Source organism: Rhipicephalus microplus, chromosome 8 (assembly GCF_043290135.1).
Source record: "Rhipicephalus microplus isolate Deutch F79 chromosome 8, USDA_Rmic, whole genome shotgun sequence".
NCBI classification, from domain to species: domain Eukaryota; kingdom Metazoa; phylum Arthropoda; class Arachnida; order Ixodida; family Ixodidae; genus Rhipicephalus; species Rhipicephalus microplus.
The window spans coordinates 146,579,059-146,593,338 of record NC_134707.1 but is presented as its reverse complement, the minus strand read 5'-3'; the positions used below and the strand labels follow the sequence as shown (position 1 = coordinate 146,593,338).

At 44.5% G+C, this 14,280-nt stretch overlaps 1 protein-coding gene across 1 annotated transcript; it reads right to left on the bottom strand.

Annotated features, from left to right (window-relative positions):
• Positions 1–1,382: 1,382 nt before the first annotated feature.
• On the bottom strand, positions 1,383–13,543 carry LOC142768754 (uncharacterized). Its single transcript, XM_075870754.1, has 5 exons — positions 12,458–13,543; positions 7,457–7,519; positions 5,269–5,357; positions 1,956–2,115; positions 1,383–1,858 (listed from the first exon to the last, which is right to left on the bottom strand). Exons 2-5 carry the CDS (start codon positions 7,458–7,460, stop codon positions 1,596–1,598), a joined length of 516 nt encoding a protein of 171 aa, XP_075726869.1. The 5' UTR covers positions 7,461–7,519; positions 12,458–13,543; the 3' UTR covers positions 1,383–1,595.
• Between the last annotated feature and the right edge of the window lie 737 nt (positions 13,544–14,280).

Genomic DNA, 14,280 nt, shown 5'->3' with positions numbered 1-14,280 from the left:
ACGCGCATACTCGTTTTTGAATGCACACGCGCATACTCGTTTCGAAATACGCACGCGCATACTCGTTTGGGAAGGCGCACGCGCATACTCGTTTTTGAATAGGCATGCGCGTACTCGTTTTTGAATGCGCACGTGCATTCTTGTTTTTGAATGCACACGCGCATACTCGTTTTGGAATAGGCACGTGCATACTCGGTTTTGAATGCACACGCCCATACTCGTTTTTGAATGCACACGCGCATACTCGTTTCGGAATACGCACGCGCATACTCGTTTTGGAATGCGCACGCGCATGCTCGTTTTGGAATGCGAAGCACATACTCGTTTTTGAATGCGCACGCGCGTACTCGTTCTTCAATTCGCACGCGCATACTCCTTTCGGAATAGGCACGCGCGTACTCGTTTTTGAATGCGCACGCGCATACGCGTTTTTGAATATGCACACGCGTACTCACTTTTTAATGCGCACGCGTATACTCGTTTTGAATGCGCACGCGCATACTAGTTTTCGAATAGGCACGCGCATACTCGTTTTTGAATGCGCACAAGCATACTCTTTTTTGAATGCACACGCGCATACTCGTTTCGGAATACGCACGCGCATACTCGTTTTGGAAGGCGCACGCGCATACTAGTTTTTGAATAGGCACGCGCGTACTCGTTCCCAGGCAGCACGCCACCGTTGGACCAATCTTGGACCAACATCGGCTAACATCGGCACCGACGTCGGGCCGACGTCGGAAGTGCAACTTCTTCCAATGTCGGGCCGACGTTCAAGCCAATGATGGGCCGACGTTTTAGCCAGTATGCAACCAACATTGGGCCGACGAAGGCCCATCGTATTGCCGACAAAGCTGCCAATGTTCGGCCAACATTGGGCCATATTTCAGCCAATCACATGCCATTTTTACGCCGATGTTTGCTGCACGACGAATATTGGCTACGGATGTACGACCGACATTGGACCAATCCAGGGCCACATTGCAGCCAATCAAATGCCGTTATTACACCGATGTTTCCTGCACGACGAATATTGGCTACTGATTGGCTTGCCATTATGTAACCATTATTAGGAGCGAATTTTTCTTACCGGAAGATTTAAACAATATGCCTCGATGACCCGCTCTTGTAGCTTTGCAGCCCTGTATACTTGGGGCAACAGAAAATTGAATGCTGAGAACTGAAAGCAGTTACTCGATCTATTTCATCTTTTATACCTCATTCCCTTTGCTAACACTAGAAGTGTAGTTTATTTTTTTACCAATTTATCTTTTGCAATAGCGAGTGCTTTATTTGGTACTGGTATTTGGTACAGCAGATCGAAAAAATCGTTAGGAAGTAAATTTTGAAAGCGCATGTCCCCCACTTGCAATCTCCACATATGTCCCCCACATGGTAATCGAGAATATTCATAGTTTAGAGCATTTTTTTGTAACTAAAACATGGTGATGGTGCTTCCGAATCAGCATAAGCTAGCCGAACAGTGCACCACCGACAGTCTGCAGACTATTTATTCTTTGTTTTTTTTATTTATTTGGTACAACAAAAAATGTATACATTGAAAAATATATATACACAACTAAAAAAGGCCCGCTCTACTGCAGGTCAGCTTGCGTTGGGGGCACAGTGACAGTGGTGCTGTCAAGGCCCTGGCTGCTGTGGCTGGGCAGGAAGCCAGCTGCCGCGAGCAGCCGATAATCTGCACTCTGAGAGTGGGGATCATCGGGCTGCTCCACAACAAATGCTTCTCTGAAGAGCCGCTTCCTGCCCCCACAGCGGTCACCAGACCCTGGCAGCCATCTCTTAATACAGTTGAGGGCCTCCGCCTGGTCGCACCCTGCTTTTTGGCAGATGACACCTGCATACGAGAACAGAAATACCATAGCACACATGAAGCACTGCAGTACAGAGAATACACAAGGGTACACACACATAAAACAATGAACAAGTCTAACCTGTCACTAATCTACAGAGCCTCAGGTTCACAAAGGCCCTTTTCCCTTTTCTGCCATGAAGGCTGTACAGCACTTGCACGGCATGTGCCAATACAGCCTTCATGGCATTCACACCAATTTCTCGGAGGCCACGTCCCCCAATCTGCAGGAGGTGCTTGCGCTGTAAAAAAATGCAAGAAGCATAGATGGGGTAAACGCAACAGCACATCGAAATGTTTTCATGATAGAAATCTGCAAGAAGAGGACACTGAAAACAACAACTTGAATTTTTGGGCATCACGACATTTCATTGTTTTTTTACGCTAACTTCAACTCACTTGACCTAAAATGGTTTCCACATCAGCCCTCTCACACTCAGTGTGAGAACCTTTCAGAGTCCTTCTCTGAATGCAGTTTCGCTGTTATGAAATCAAATACAACACTGTTATAACCCTTAATAAATATTGATTCTAGCTATGAAATAGTATAATTACTTTGTACAGTGCTCAAATTCCAATACACGTTTCTTCGAGGTTACAATGTCTTTGCCTGAATGTTGACCAGGAGTTGCTTCTACAGGTGAAAAACGATAAAATATGTGGAATTCAAAAAGAAGCTTGGACATGTTTTTAATCAATGCATTGTAAGCAGAGCACAACAAGATAAATGAACATGATCAAGGCGTACTAAGAGGCAACCTTAGAGCGACCAAATCTTGGTCATAGATGAAACTGATAAGAAAATAAAGGTCGCACTAGATGGTCGCACCATTTGCTGTTTATATTTTTCTGTGATAGCCAACAAAGAGGCATGTCGCTATAGAAATCTCATCACAATAAACAAAGGTGCATTTTTCTTCACACTGCGAAATTGGGTGCATGTTAGATTTTTAAAAAAGTAAGAAATCGGCTAACACAAGGCAGGGTGAACTGTAGCTCAAAGTAGAGAGAGCGGCAGCGGACACGAAATAGGGTGATAAATGAACAAAATTACTGAATGTCTGTTTTAAGCAGGCTATTGCTAGTCACTGCCCATCAAACACACGATGCCGCCTACATCGTCTGCTAGCTTAGGACAGTTCACTCGGACTTCACAGACTATAGTAAATACAGTGGAATCTCATTAATTCCAACACACTTAATTCGAACTGACGCTGTGGTCCTATCAAAGCTATACCGCGCTCCGAAAATGCTCTCAGCACCCCGCCCAATCCTGCGGTGGCACTTCAGACACCTCATCGCTGTGCTTGAAGAAGAAAATGAAGAAAAGGAAAGAAAAGACCACGGTGGAATGTTTGCCAAATGCCAATCTGCGACATTCCTGTGCCCCGCTTCGGCTTTTTCCGTCCCTGCCACGTAGAGACCCTTCTCCTCTTAACACTGCGCATGAAGAGAACGAGGGGAAAAAAAGCTGTCACAGAGAGTTGGCTCTCTCATGCCGATCTGCAACGCGCCGGTGTCACGCTTCCCTGTTTTTCGTTCCTGCTAAGTAGAGACTCTTCTCCTTTCAACACCGCGCATGAAGAGAAAAAAAAAAGCTGCCGCGGAGTGTTTCTCTCTCGAATGCCGATCTGCTTTTCTCCAGGTGGAGACGCTCCTCCATTCTCATCATGTGCTGGCCACGCTCCGGCTGCAGCGCAGATGGTAACAGTGGAAACACAGTTGTCTTCGAAGAGTGTCAGCACTGGACATTGCCGCGCGCAACTTCTTTTGCCAGGAGAATACTGAAGCCGAAGTACAAATGCTTTGCAAACTGCACGCAAAACTTGTTCTCGTTGCAAGGCCAACGTGTATAGACATGTATTGACTACTTTAATTAATGACGGATGTCCTGTAATTTGTGAATAAAACTTCTCCATGCACATGCATCACTGCATGGTGAGCCCTCCGCTCGTTTACCGTATTTACTCTATTCTACCGCGCCCTCGATTGTAACGCGCGCCCGATTTCCAAAAAAAAAAAACACTAAGACATCGGTTGCAATGCGCACCCTTTTTTCTCGTTGGCCCGCTTGATCACACCACTCGCGAAAACGACTCTTTTTGAGAGCGTTTTCCGTTTAAATATGAAGTACGGGGGAAGCTTATGTCTATCTGACGTGCAACAGAGCATTGCTGTCACTCTAGTTTTACCGTGGCCCGATGCCAGTACACAAACTTGCTTCGCCCCCTTCTCCTAGACGGTTGTGGTGCCAGGCATGTTGAAGTAAAGAGGCGTGTGATCGGCATTCCCGATTTGCCCAAGCAAGTAGCCGTTGTTGTGCCGCAAGTTTAGGAGGAACCTCTGAAGACTCTGAAGCTTTTCTTCGTACTCCTCCGGCAACTTCCGGCATATGCCCGTTCGCCTTCGGAGGGAAAAACCTTTTCTCTTCATAAAGTTCGTTAGCCAGCACCTGCTCGCTTTAAAATGGCTCTGCATTAGCCCTTTTTCTAAGGCTAACTGCATAGCCTGCACTTGGAGCAGTTCTGTCGTCACGGGTCGCTGTGCCGCTCACTGCTTAATCACATACTCGCCGAGCAGCTCTTCAATTTGTGGAAACCGACCCTGCTCTGGTCCACTGAAGCCTTTGCGTGAATCTTTGCTGTCGACAATATTCTGCTTTTGTTTCCGCCAGTCCCACACGCACGTTTCGGGAACTCCGAATGACCGCGATGCGGCCCGATTTCTGTCCGTTCCGGCACACGCGACGACTTTTCTTTTAGAAGCAGCATTGTGGTGCACTCGTCGAGTTTTTGGAGTCGGCCCTACCATGTCGTCGATGCTAATGTACTACAAGATGACGAACTCCTCAGCACACGTATGAAGTGCCGCGCCTGGGAAACACATAGGCAGAAATGACCGACGCGCCATGCCGACGCACGTAGGCGGCGGCCATTTTGTAAGTGGCGATGGCAATAGAATGACCATATTCATTTTTTTTCGTACTCGATTTTAACGCACATGCGACTTATGAACTCTCTTAACCGGAAAAAAGGTGCGTGTTAGATTCAAGTAATTACGGCAACTTTCATTATTTTGAACTTCTTTTATTTTGAACAAATTTTCTGGCCTCTTTGAGTACGAATTATTCATATTCGACTGTAGTACAGTGGCTCATGAGATAACCTGACTAGTTTGTTTCCCGAAACACAGTATCTTAAAGCAGTACTAAATTTCTGCATGTTACATAGGCATATTAAAAATCAAGAAATATACACCAAAGCCGCAGCCACAGCTTTACTCTGCACAGCTGCCTCTGCTGCCTCCACTTCTCCAATTGTACCAGCAGGCAGCCGGGGAAGGTCAGAGGGGCGCTGTGCTGGCTGGGCGTGCTGAGGCACGGACAAGAGCCGTACCTTGTGCTTCAGCTGTCGCACCTCCTGCAGAACCTCTCTTTGTTGCTGCCGGATGCCAAGTTGGATCCGCAGGATCCGTAGCAATAGAGCTGAAACATACAAGAGTACATACCATATTTACTCGCAAATTTTCATCCTCACATAATTTGCTCACCAGTATAATTAGCCAGCCTGCTTTACTACAAGAAACTTTTTGCTCGCATACTTTGCCCTCCCCAACCAGCCAGAGCCACCTTGCCAGCACACACACAGACACATTTGACTTCATGATGCTCTGGTCGGGCACATCTCTTGTCGAGCAGGCGAGTGCAGTCTTACACAAAATGGACTAAGTGCAAGGTCCCTTCTTCCATGAACTTTTATGCTTTCCCAGGAATATCGAACTTGAAAACTGAAACTTGTTTATGTGCAGTCCAAATTGCCTAAAGGTTTGCCTCCTATCTTCCCACCTCTTCCACGGCAAGAATGTATTCCCGAGACACAGCACAGATGTTGAATGCGTGCAAGGACCTGTCACATCAACTAGATGAGACAGGTTTTCGCACTCATTTTTTTTCCGGTTTCGCCATCTGGTTATTTCGTTTTTACCGTTATAAAGCTTACCGAAGAAAACTGAAACCGTGTTACCGCTAAGCACATCAGCGTGGAGTTCTTCGACATGCAATATTCGGTATGGGAGCCAGCAGAAGAGTGCGTTGAATAAGACTTAGCATAGAAGCTTGGGTGTGTTGGTTAGATATCGGAAGGAACACAACGCAATAGAAGACTGGGACAAGGAATGAACACACACACACATGAAGGGCGACACACACAGCACTGTGTTGGCATTGCGCTTCCTTGTCTGCATCTTACTTTACGTTGGGTTCCCGACAATTATTGGAGAGTACTTTTGTTCTCTGGTATAACCCTGTCGTGGGAACTGGTTTTTGTGAGCACTGTTCGGAAGAACTTCAAGAAAATGGGGGCATTTGAACAGGCTTAGCAAACAAATGACAATCCGCTTTGAGACAGCTGTGACAGCGCCTGCAACATATATTCCCAGTTGAGCTTTTAGGCCAGCGATTCCTACTAGCTTCGCACATGACCGGATTGACAAAAAAAGTACACATAATACGCGAGTATATACCGCATTTGACTCTGTAGCTTTGATGAACCAGGCAGATACACAAATTTATCCAAAACTCCATTGATTCTGTTGCAAAATTATTCAACAAACCCATTGCGATGTTATCCATGTTACTATACGATTGTGGCACTTTACCATTGCAGCTTTCCAGGAGGCACACATAGTGCAGCGTTAGTTCACCACTCGCAGTTAATTGTATGCAGTAGGTTGCTCACAGCAACTGACTGCATGCAATGGTGAACATCTTGCATGCTTGCACCGCTGTTTCAGCATGCTGGCTGCTTCCCATACGGCTATCAATTGATGTTCACAAAATTGGGAAGATGAAGAAAGACTACACAGTGCCCTCTGGCCACCCTATACTCCAAACCTCCAGCCAACAAACAAACAAAAGAAACAGAAGTATGCAAATGAATATTATTCATAATGCAGCTGGAATGGAGTGTAGTTTTCACCAATTCTGTGTGTTAAGTCAATATGGAGTGAGTTAACTCCATAAAGTAGCTTTTCTCATAACAGTGTTCACTCTATTGTAACACAAGGAGTGACTTCATAGCATCTAGAAGGAAAAATAGAATCTTCAGTATTTGATAGAAATGCGAGGCTCTACCTTAAAACAATAATCTGGAAAAAGAACTCATTACATTCGAAAAAAAAGGTAGCACAGTTGATCCCCTTTACAAGAGACACTCATGTAACAGACAAACGGGGATAAGAGGCACCAGTGTGCAGGCTGACATTTGGCCCATCATGCATCAGGCACTCCGTAGATGCGCCTGTGCAGCCGGGAGCCCTGCAGTCAAGCATGCTGAGCAAGACTGTTGACCACTGTACAATGACACATTGCCACAAAATTTCAAAACTTCATTTCACAGACTTCTGCAAAAGCTTCTTACACTCTTGCATAATTTTTGCACAAGCTTCTCTCATTCTTGCGTGATTTTCGTCAGAACATATAAGTGTTGGAAGTTGTATGTCCCCAAAAACTTGCACAATACAAATAGCATACATTAAAGTCTATCACTTAATACGTGCATAGTGTAACAATGAAAGGAAACTCACGCATGGTTTGCTCCGAGCCTTCCCCGTGCGGTGCCTCCTTGAGCCTTGGAGAGCACTGTACAGCTAGAGCAAAGTAGCATCAATCCAGTGTTAATGGCAGGTTAACAAGACAACAAAACTAACTCCCATATTCATAAACGCTCTCCGACTCGACTTTCACCCTTCACTTGACAGAGTTGAGCACTGTGCCGCTGCTCGTTTGAAAGCGACGCTGCGCTACTCGAGAATCACAGCAGATTATTGCTGACATGCAGCAATTTTCTCTGCTTAGAGACGGCGCTCCCATCAGCCATCTCAAGTTAAGGTGAAGCGTTGAGTGGAGGGACGTTCTAGAATACGGGGGTAAGATTGGTTGCAGGAACACTACAATAGACACACTTAATTTTTACACTTCATCTATATTGTACAGCTACACACATTCTGCATCCTTATAATGCAACATATACATACAGGCTTATAAAGTAAACACTGTAGGCTGCTCAAATAACACCTACACAAAAAAATTACCCAAAAGTGGCCATGCGCAAAGTACTTTTATTTGAAACTCACAAAACTTTTGCGGTGATGGAGAATAAATAAGACAGGTTACGCTTGGAGGCACATGAGACCTTCGCAGCTTTCATAAAGTACAAAAAACAATATGGTATGTGTGTGTGTATGTACGCATGAAGCTTCAGCCTTTACATACGGTTTCTTGAAAGAATCGACTATGAATTTTATGGCACCTGTGTTCTTCAGCGCAATTGAAAGCCTGCTGATCAATGTGTGCAATTGTGGAATAGTTACATGGAAAATGGCGTGAAACACCTAAAATCAAATTTTTCTAGCTAGCAAATATGCAGCTGTGTATACACAACACATGCTGCAAACAGTGGGAGGTGACCACAAGAGTGATTTGAGTGTAAGCGGCAGAATTCCGCATTCATGCATCCCGCCATTTTCAACTGTTGCCCAAAAGCAGCACCACTTCAGCGTGCTACTTTTTTTTACATCATAAACAGCACGGAATACAGCGAGGATGAAAACAACATATGCAATTAAATTTTGAGCACTATTTATGGTGTGCATGATTGATTGATTGATATGTGGGGCTTAACGTCCCAAAACCACTATATGATTATGATAGACGCCGTAGTGGAGGGCTCCGGAAATTTAGACCACCTGGGGTTCTTTAACGTGCACCTAAATCTGAGCACACGGGCCTACAACATTCCCGCCTCCATCGGAAATGCAGTTGCCGCAGCCGGGATTCGAACCCGCGCCCTGCGGGTCAGCAGCCGAGTACCTTAGCCACTAGACCACCGCGGCGGGGATGGTGCACACGAAAAAAAAGGCCTTTGTACAATGACAAATTCATAATTTGCCTTCACGGACCTTCTGTTAGGCTGCACCACATACAGATTTTTTGTGGCTTTCAAAAGAGATTTGAAAAAAAATAATAACCGTGTTTACTCTCATCATGAGCACACTCACTAAGTCACCCTCATTTCAGTCGCCAAAATTTCGAATTTTTTTTCTTCCACATATTAAACACACACCTTACGTTCATCCGCTGAAGTCCCACGGGCTCCTCCCCCCTTGCCGCCTTCGCTCACTGCCACGTGCCATTTTATTTTTGTTTCTATTTGTTCACGGAACATCCCCTGTCTTTTTTCATTATCTCTTGTAACATAAGTGGCATTATCTTGTTCCCGAGGTGCCACAGGTGCTCTGCTATGTAGATGCACCATTAAACTAGTATTTTTGATCAACTGTGCATTTCTGATGTTTACCTTGCAAGTACGTAAAACTGGCATGCTTCTTGATCTACGATACACATGTGGCTTGTCTCACTTTGAAGGAAAAGTTAGCATACAATGGTGTAAATGCTGAAAATTTGAAATATTGAGGCAGCAGCACATCGGAGATGATCATATGGTAAAGAAACAAGTGCTGCCTTATTAGTGGCAAGTTGTCGCTTATATGTACAAATAAATTTTGTGAGCTAAAAAAAGTACAAAAGCACAGCGAGGCCATGATGAGGTTGAACCTGTGGATTCGCTTCATTTATCACGCCATATGATGAAGATTCCTTTGGTAAAACTGCTCAGATAAGAAAAAAAGTTTGCTGTCCAATACAGCAACTATACAAAGTGTGCACGTGCATCTCGCAGGGCCTTTTCGTCACTTTCGAAATGCGCCACCAACATGCCCGGGCACCAACCGAATCTATCGCCTACAACTGCCATGTTGTCTCCTCGTGCTTGCACCCGTTTAGTTTTGCCTCACGATGCAAGTTTGAGAAATTATGAGCTGCTAGTGAGGCAAGTTGATTTAGTAGACCACGCAAAGGGAGCAGAGCTTAGGGTGTTTCTTCGCTGAAAGTTATAACCTGAAATTGAGAACGCACATTCCGATTTTCCTAAAAGTACCAGCGTATTTGGCTGGTGCAGATTAATAAAAGCTACTTGAAGAAACTTTGCAATATTTGCATCTTCAGGTGCAACTTCATTACGGGTAAGTGCCATAGCCAAGTATTTACCTGCAAACAGATATAGCTTACCAAGATACTGTACATACAAACTTGTCCGCAGTTAAAATCATGATGGCGAGGAAGGCGGTTAAAATCGTGATGGCGATCGCGGAGATTTGATATTGCATTGAAACAAACTATAAAGACTGGGAAACAATATTAGCTCACTTTGAAGTATAGCCGATCGGTTCAAGTTGGGCGTCAGGATTTTTTTTAATTAGTCAATTAATTCTATACACGGTCTCTATCATGTTCAGTGACTCCACTATACATTAGCGTACAACAAAAGCAAAATACAAAGTGAAAGGTGTGTTAAAGCATACGCGAAAAATAAAGTGATGACTAGCATTACCGCGGCACACACCACGCAAAGTCGCTATCTGCCTTGTATAATATTTTCCTCGACTATTTCCACAAATTGCAATCAAAGAGGCTCAAGCTCAACATCAGCACTGTTTAAAACACTTGGGGGGGGGGGTATTGCTACTTTGGTGGCGTAGGCCGTGACAATATATTCATAATATTATATCTCTTGTAAACTTGCCTAGCTCTGCACGACTAGTTTTCGATGGGAGCAGCTGCGCTTCGCACATCCACTCTTAAAATTGCGGCTCGAGAGATTTTGAGCTTTCACTTGTTTTTGGGCCAGGCAATTTGTAGTGAAAGCAAGATAATAGGCCCTCATAGGTTGTGGCGGGCAGCCGGTGTACGCCGTGGCTGGTATATGTGTCGCACATCTTGATTATCTGGTCCTGTATCGAGTGAACGAGCGAGGCCTTCCTAATCCAATGAGCTCGTTAAAGTAAGACAACAAAAAACCACAATGCTTCCACATCGTTCACAGCAACAGATGACGAGCCCCCAACAAACCGCACTGCAGCACGTGAACTGCCGTAGGTACCCAGGGAGTTACCCGGGCATGGCGGGAGAGGGCGACAACGGCAGAAGAGACATCACAAGAACACTATGTATAAAGGGGACATTTAAAGACTTTTTTCCCATTTTTAAACTTCGTGCACTGTTCTGTCACAATTTATAGCTCAGAATAGTTGTATTTTGAAAAGGGCACTAATTCATAAACCCAATGGTTTAAGGATGGGTGCATTTAGGGGGCCCATTCTACGTTTTACTTATGCCCTTCAAGAACTTGCTTACAGGGCCAAAGTCCTGTTTCAAAAAGAACACGCTAGTGCGTGGCCAGCAGTCCGTCAAGAATTAGTGCTGGTGAGATTTGGAAATGCAGCGCATGAGCATCCTCATCTGCTACTTCTCTGCTCATGCTCTCAGGGCTTACTTGCGAGGCACGGTCCTTCGCACTTTTCATTTTCACACAGTAAATCAACTGATACCAACTCTGCCTTCCATTATTTAATAAACCAATATTTCATGGTCACGAGGACTAGCTTAAAATGTTTGCTACATCAGACCTGAACAGCATTTTGAGTCATCGAAACTTGCTAGTTGCAGCGAGCATTATGCGAAAAATATGATGTGCTTTACGGTGACAACTTGCAAAACACTGCAGCAACGATTAAAATCATGCATTTTTTGTGCTCACAGGAAATCCCTGAAGCAGGAGGCACTGGGCTAGATAAATTGCGCAGCTAAAATACGGATGCGCTTTCCAATGCTGTCATGCGTACAGGCGGAGAAATGGCAGACAAAACTGGGCGCACCCCGATTCTATGCGCATGCGTCCCATTCACAAGCCTCGCTGCCAGTTAGCACCACATGGCTCACTGTCCATGAGCTCGCTTGTTTCCTGTAACAGTGGACCATACGGTACACCTATTTAAAAACGAGGATTGAATGTATATAATGCAGCATCTGATGAAGCCATGACGATTTGTTACTGATGAAATCTGGAACTCTAGTTAGTACCCTTATTGTTAACCAGCCGACCGACTAGCAAAAAGATTTGCGACTGAAATGATGGCATCTACACCTGCCATTAAAGGGACACTGAACAAAGTTTTTGCCGCCAAAGCAAAAGATTGGGCCATGAAATTCATAGACAATAATAATTTCAAGCAGAAACTACGAAAGCATACTGAATTTAATGAGCCTTTTACAAAATGCCGCGTCTAGCTCTGAGACACATCGTTTTGTAAAAGGTCGCGACATTTATTTTTCAAGTTTTTTTTAGTTATTCAAGACAAATCTACTGTGCATTGTTCACAGAAAAATAAATTGCCTCGGTAAGATTTCTTTGCGAGCAGCTTACTAATTTTAAGGCAGGCGCGTTGATTCGTGAACTGAAGGATGCGAGTGATCGATCTTGGCTGCTAGTGGCTAGGCGACAAAGGCTTTACCTCATGTCCTGGTGTAGCTAAGTCACGCAAATGGAGCAGAAAATGTGCATTATCATTTATTTCACCTAAATATCACACGTATGTGACTTATTGCCGGTGACAGGTGATCAGGATGAAGTCGACAAGTTGCAAATCTGAACAAGAATTCACTCGAATGAAAAACCAACCTATACTCACGTGCACGGTGAAGTCGAACACGTCGTCCGTCAATGTTGTCGCTGATGCCCGAAGGAAAAGAGAAGAGGACAAGCGACGGGGTCGTCTCTTTCTATAAAGTCGGTGGAACTGCCAGAATGGCCAACACAAAAGGCATCGGGTTGACATTCCTCCACCTGGGCATCAGTCGCTCCACCCGGGCATGCAGCTGCTACTGGTTCTACTACTATCCTCTTCCCCGTGCCTCTTCCCGACATTGCAGTGTTGCTGCCATACTCGCGAACCTTTTTAAAATAAAGCACGCAATCATGCATTATCGTGCGCCATACTAAACTTAAAAACAGTGCGCCAGTACATGAGATCACGAAGCGCGGTCCACGCCATTACAAAAGCAATTAGAGAAATGAAACAAAGAAAACAAAAATGTATAAAATATTTTGTCTCAATACGATCCGCAATCCAGTTTCCTGCAGCGGCTTTTGGCTCTGTATGAACGGCCAAGCCAGTGCCAAGCCAAGCTTGCGTCCCTGATCAGCTGTTTGTTTCCATCGAGAATTCAACAGTGAACTGGCAATTTGTTTAGATGATATTGCTAAAGGGCTTGAAATTGAATATTTCTCTACGTACTACTGCTGTACTTTTCCTCTCTGTTTCCTGATCACAGTGATGAGATTGAGGAGGTTACAATTTAGAAAACAGCAAGTGCAGCTCAAGCATTGCTAGTATCGCTGTTTCGGTAATAAAATGTTACAAAGATTTTGCCCCGCGACCTGCTTGCCGTGTTCGAGCACCCAGTAGAAATTTACGGTGCCGCGTTTGAAAGAGTTGAATAAAATTGCAATATTACGAAAGAAAGGCTCTGAAGCAACATCGCATTTTATCAGGCCTACACCTCCCACACCTAGACGAGTAAAACTCGTCGATATTATCTTGCAAAGCTGTGTATAATATTTAAAACACATTCTTTAGCCCACGATGAATTGTTCTCTCGTGTGGCTTCTCCATTTGGTACTGTCATGTTAACTTACAAAGGCAACTTTCCATATTTAGTCTCTTTAGATGTTGCAAAAGCTTGACACGTGGTGTGTATGCCATACTGATAATTCTCCTCGTAACCTGGGTCCGCCTCTTCAAACAGCGTCGCATTTTATTGTTCGCAATTGTGTTTGTTTTATACTCTAAGCGAGCTGTGTGATTTCATCAATATTCACGAGTGTTCCCTGACTATACAAACACGTGCGTCTTATTTGGTGCGGTTCACGTTTGTATGTAGCAAAAAATGTCATTTCGTCAGCGTGTGTCTGCATACACTTGCATGCCCTGCAGTACGTGTACATAATTAATGCAGTAAGGACTGCAATCCTAGCCTTGCATGGGACTTATATTCCATGCACCCTCAGAGAAATGTTGTTTGTTATGAGCCTACTGTTTATCATTACATTTTTTTTCGTTAAAGTTTCATCTCCATATAAAGCAGCTGTATACAGGCACGAGCTTCAGCAGCTTCCTCGTTGTTCCATTTTAAATAAAAACACCAAGCCTACCCGAATCAATGATCTGTTTGCTATCATTACTGTTATGTGTTCTACGATGTACAGAAGGACAGTAGTATACAAAAAATAGGGAGGGAATTGAATGCCCTGCCTGCATGGCTGCGCCGTTTCACAAGATCAGGCGCTGCGCTGTGAAGCTTCCTACCGGCCTGCAGAAATTCAAGGGAGCGGACAATAGCGTGGTTCAAGAGGACTTGTGGGGAATACTAGACACACTGGGTGTAAAAGATGGCGTCACTAATCGTTTAAAGGTAATCTATAAAACTAACAAGGTAGTTAAAAAGTGGGAAA

What these genes read in the sequence shown, in the direction of transcription:
- LOC142768754 (XM_075870754.1), bottom strand. An exon ending in TGCGACAGCTGAAGCACAAG is followed by an intron (nt 2,116 to 5,268) that starts GTACGGCTCTTG and finishes ATTTTTTTACAG; the next exon opens with CGCAAGCACCTCCTGCAGAT. An exon ending in GCTCTGTAGATTAGTGACAG is followed by an intron (nt 1,859 to 1,955) that starts GTTAGACTTGTT and finishes TCTCGTATGCAG; the next exon opens with GTGTCATCTGCCAAAAAGCA.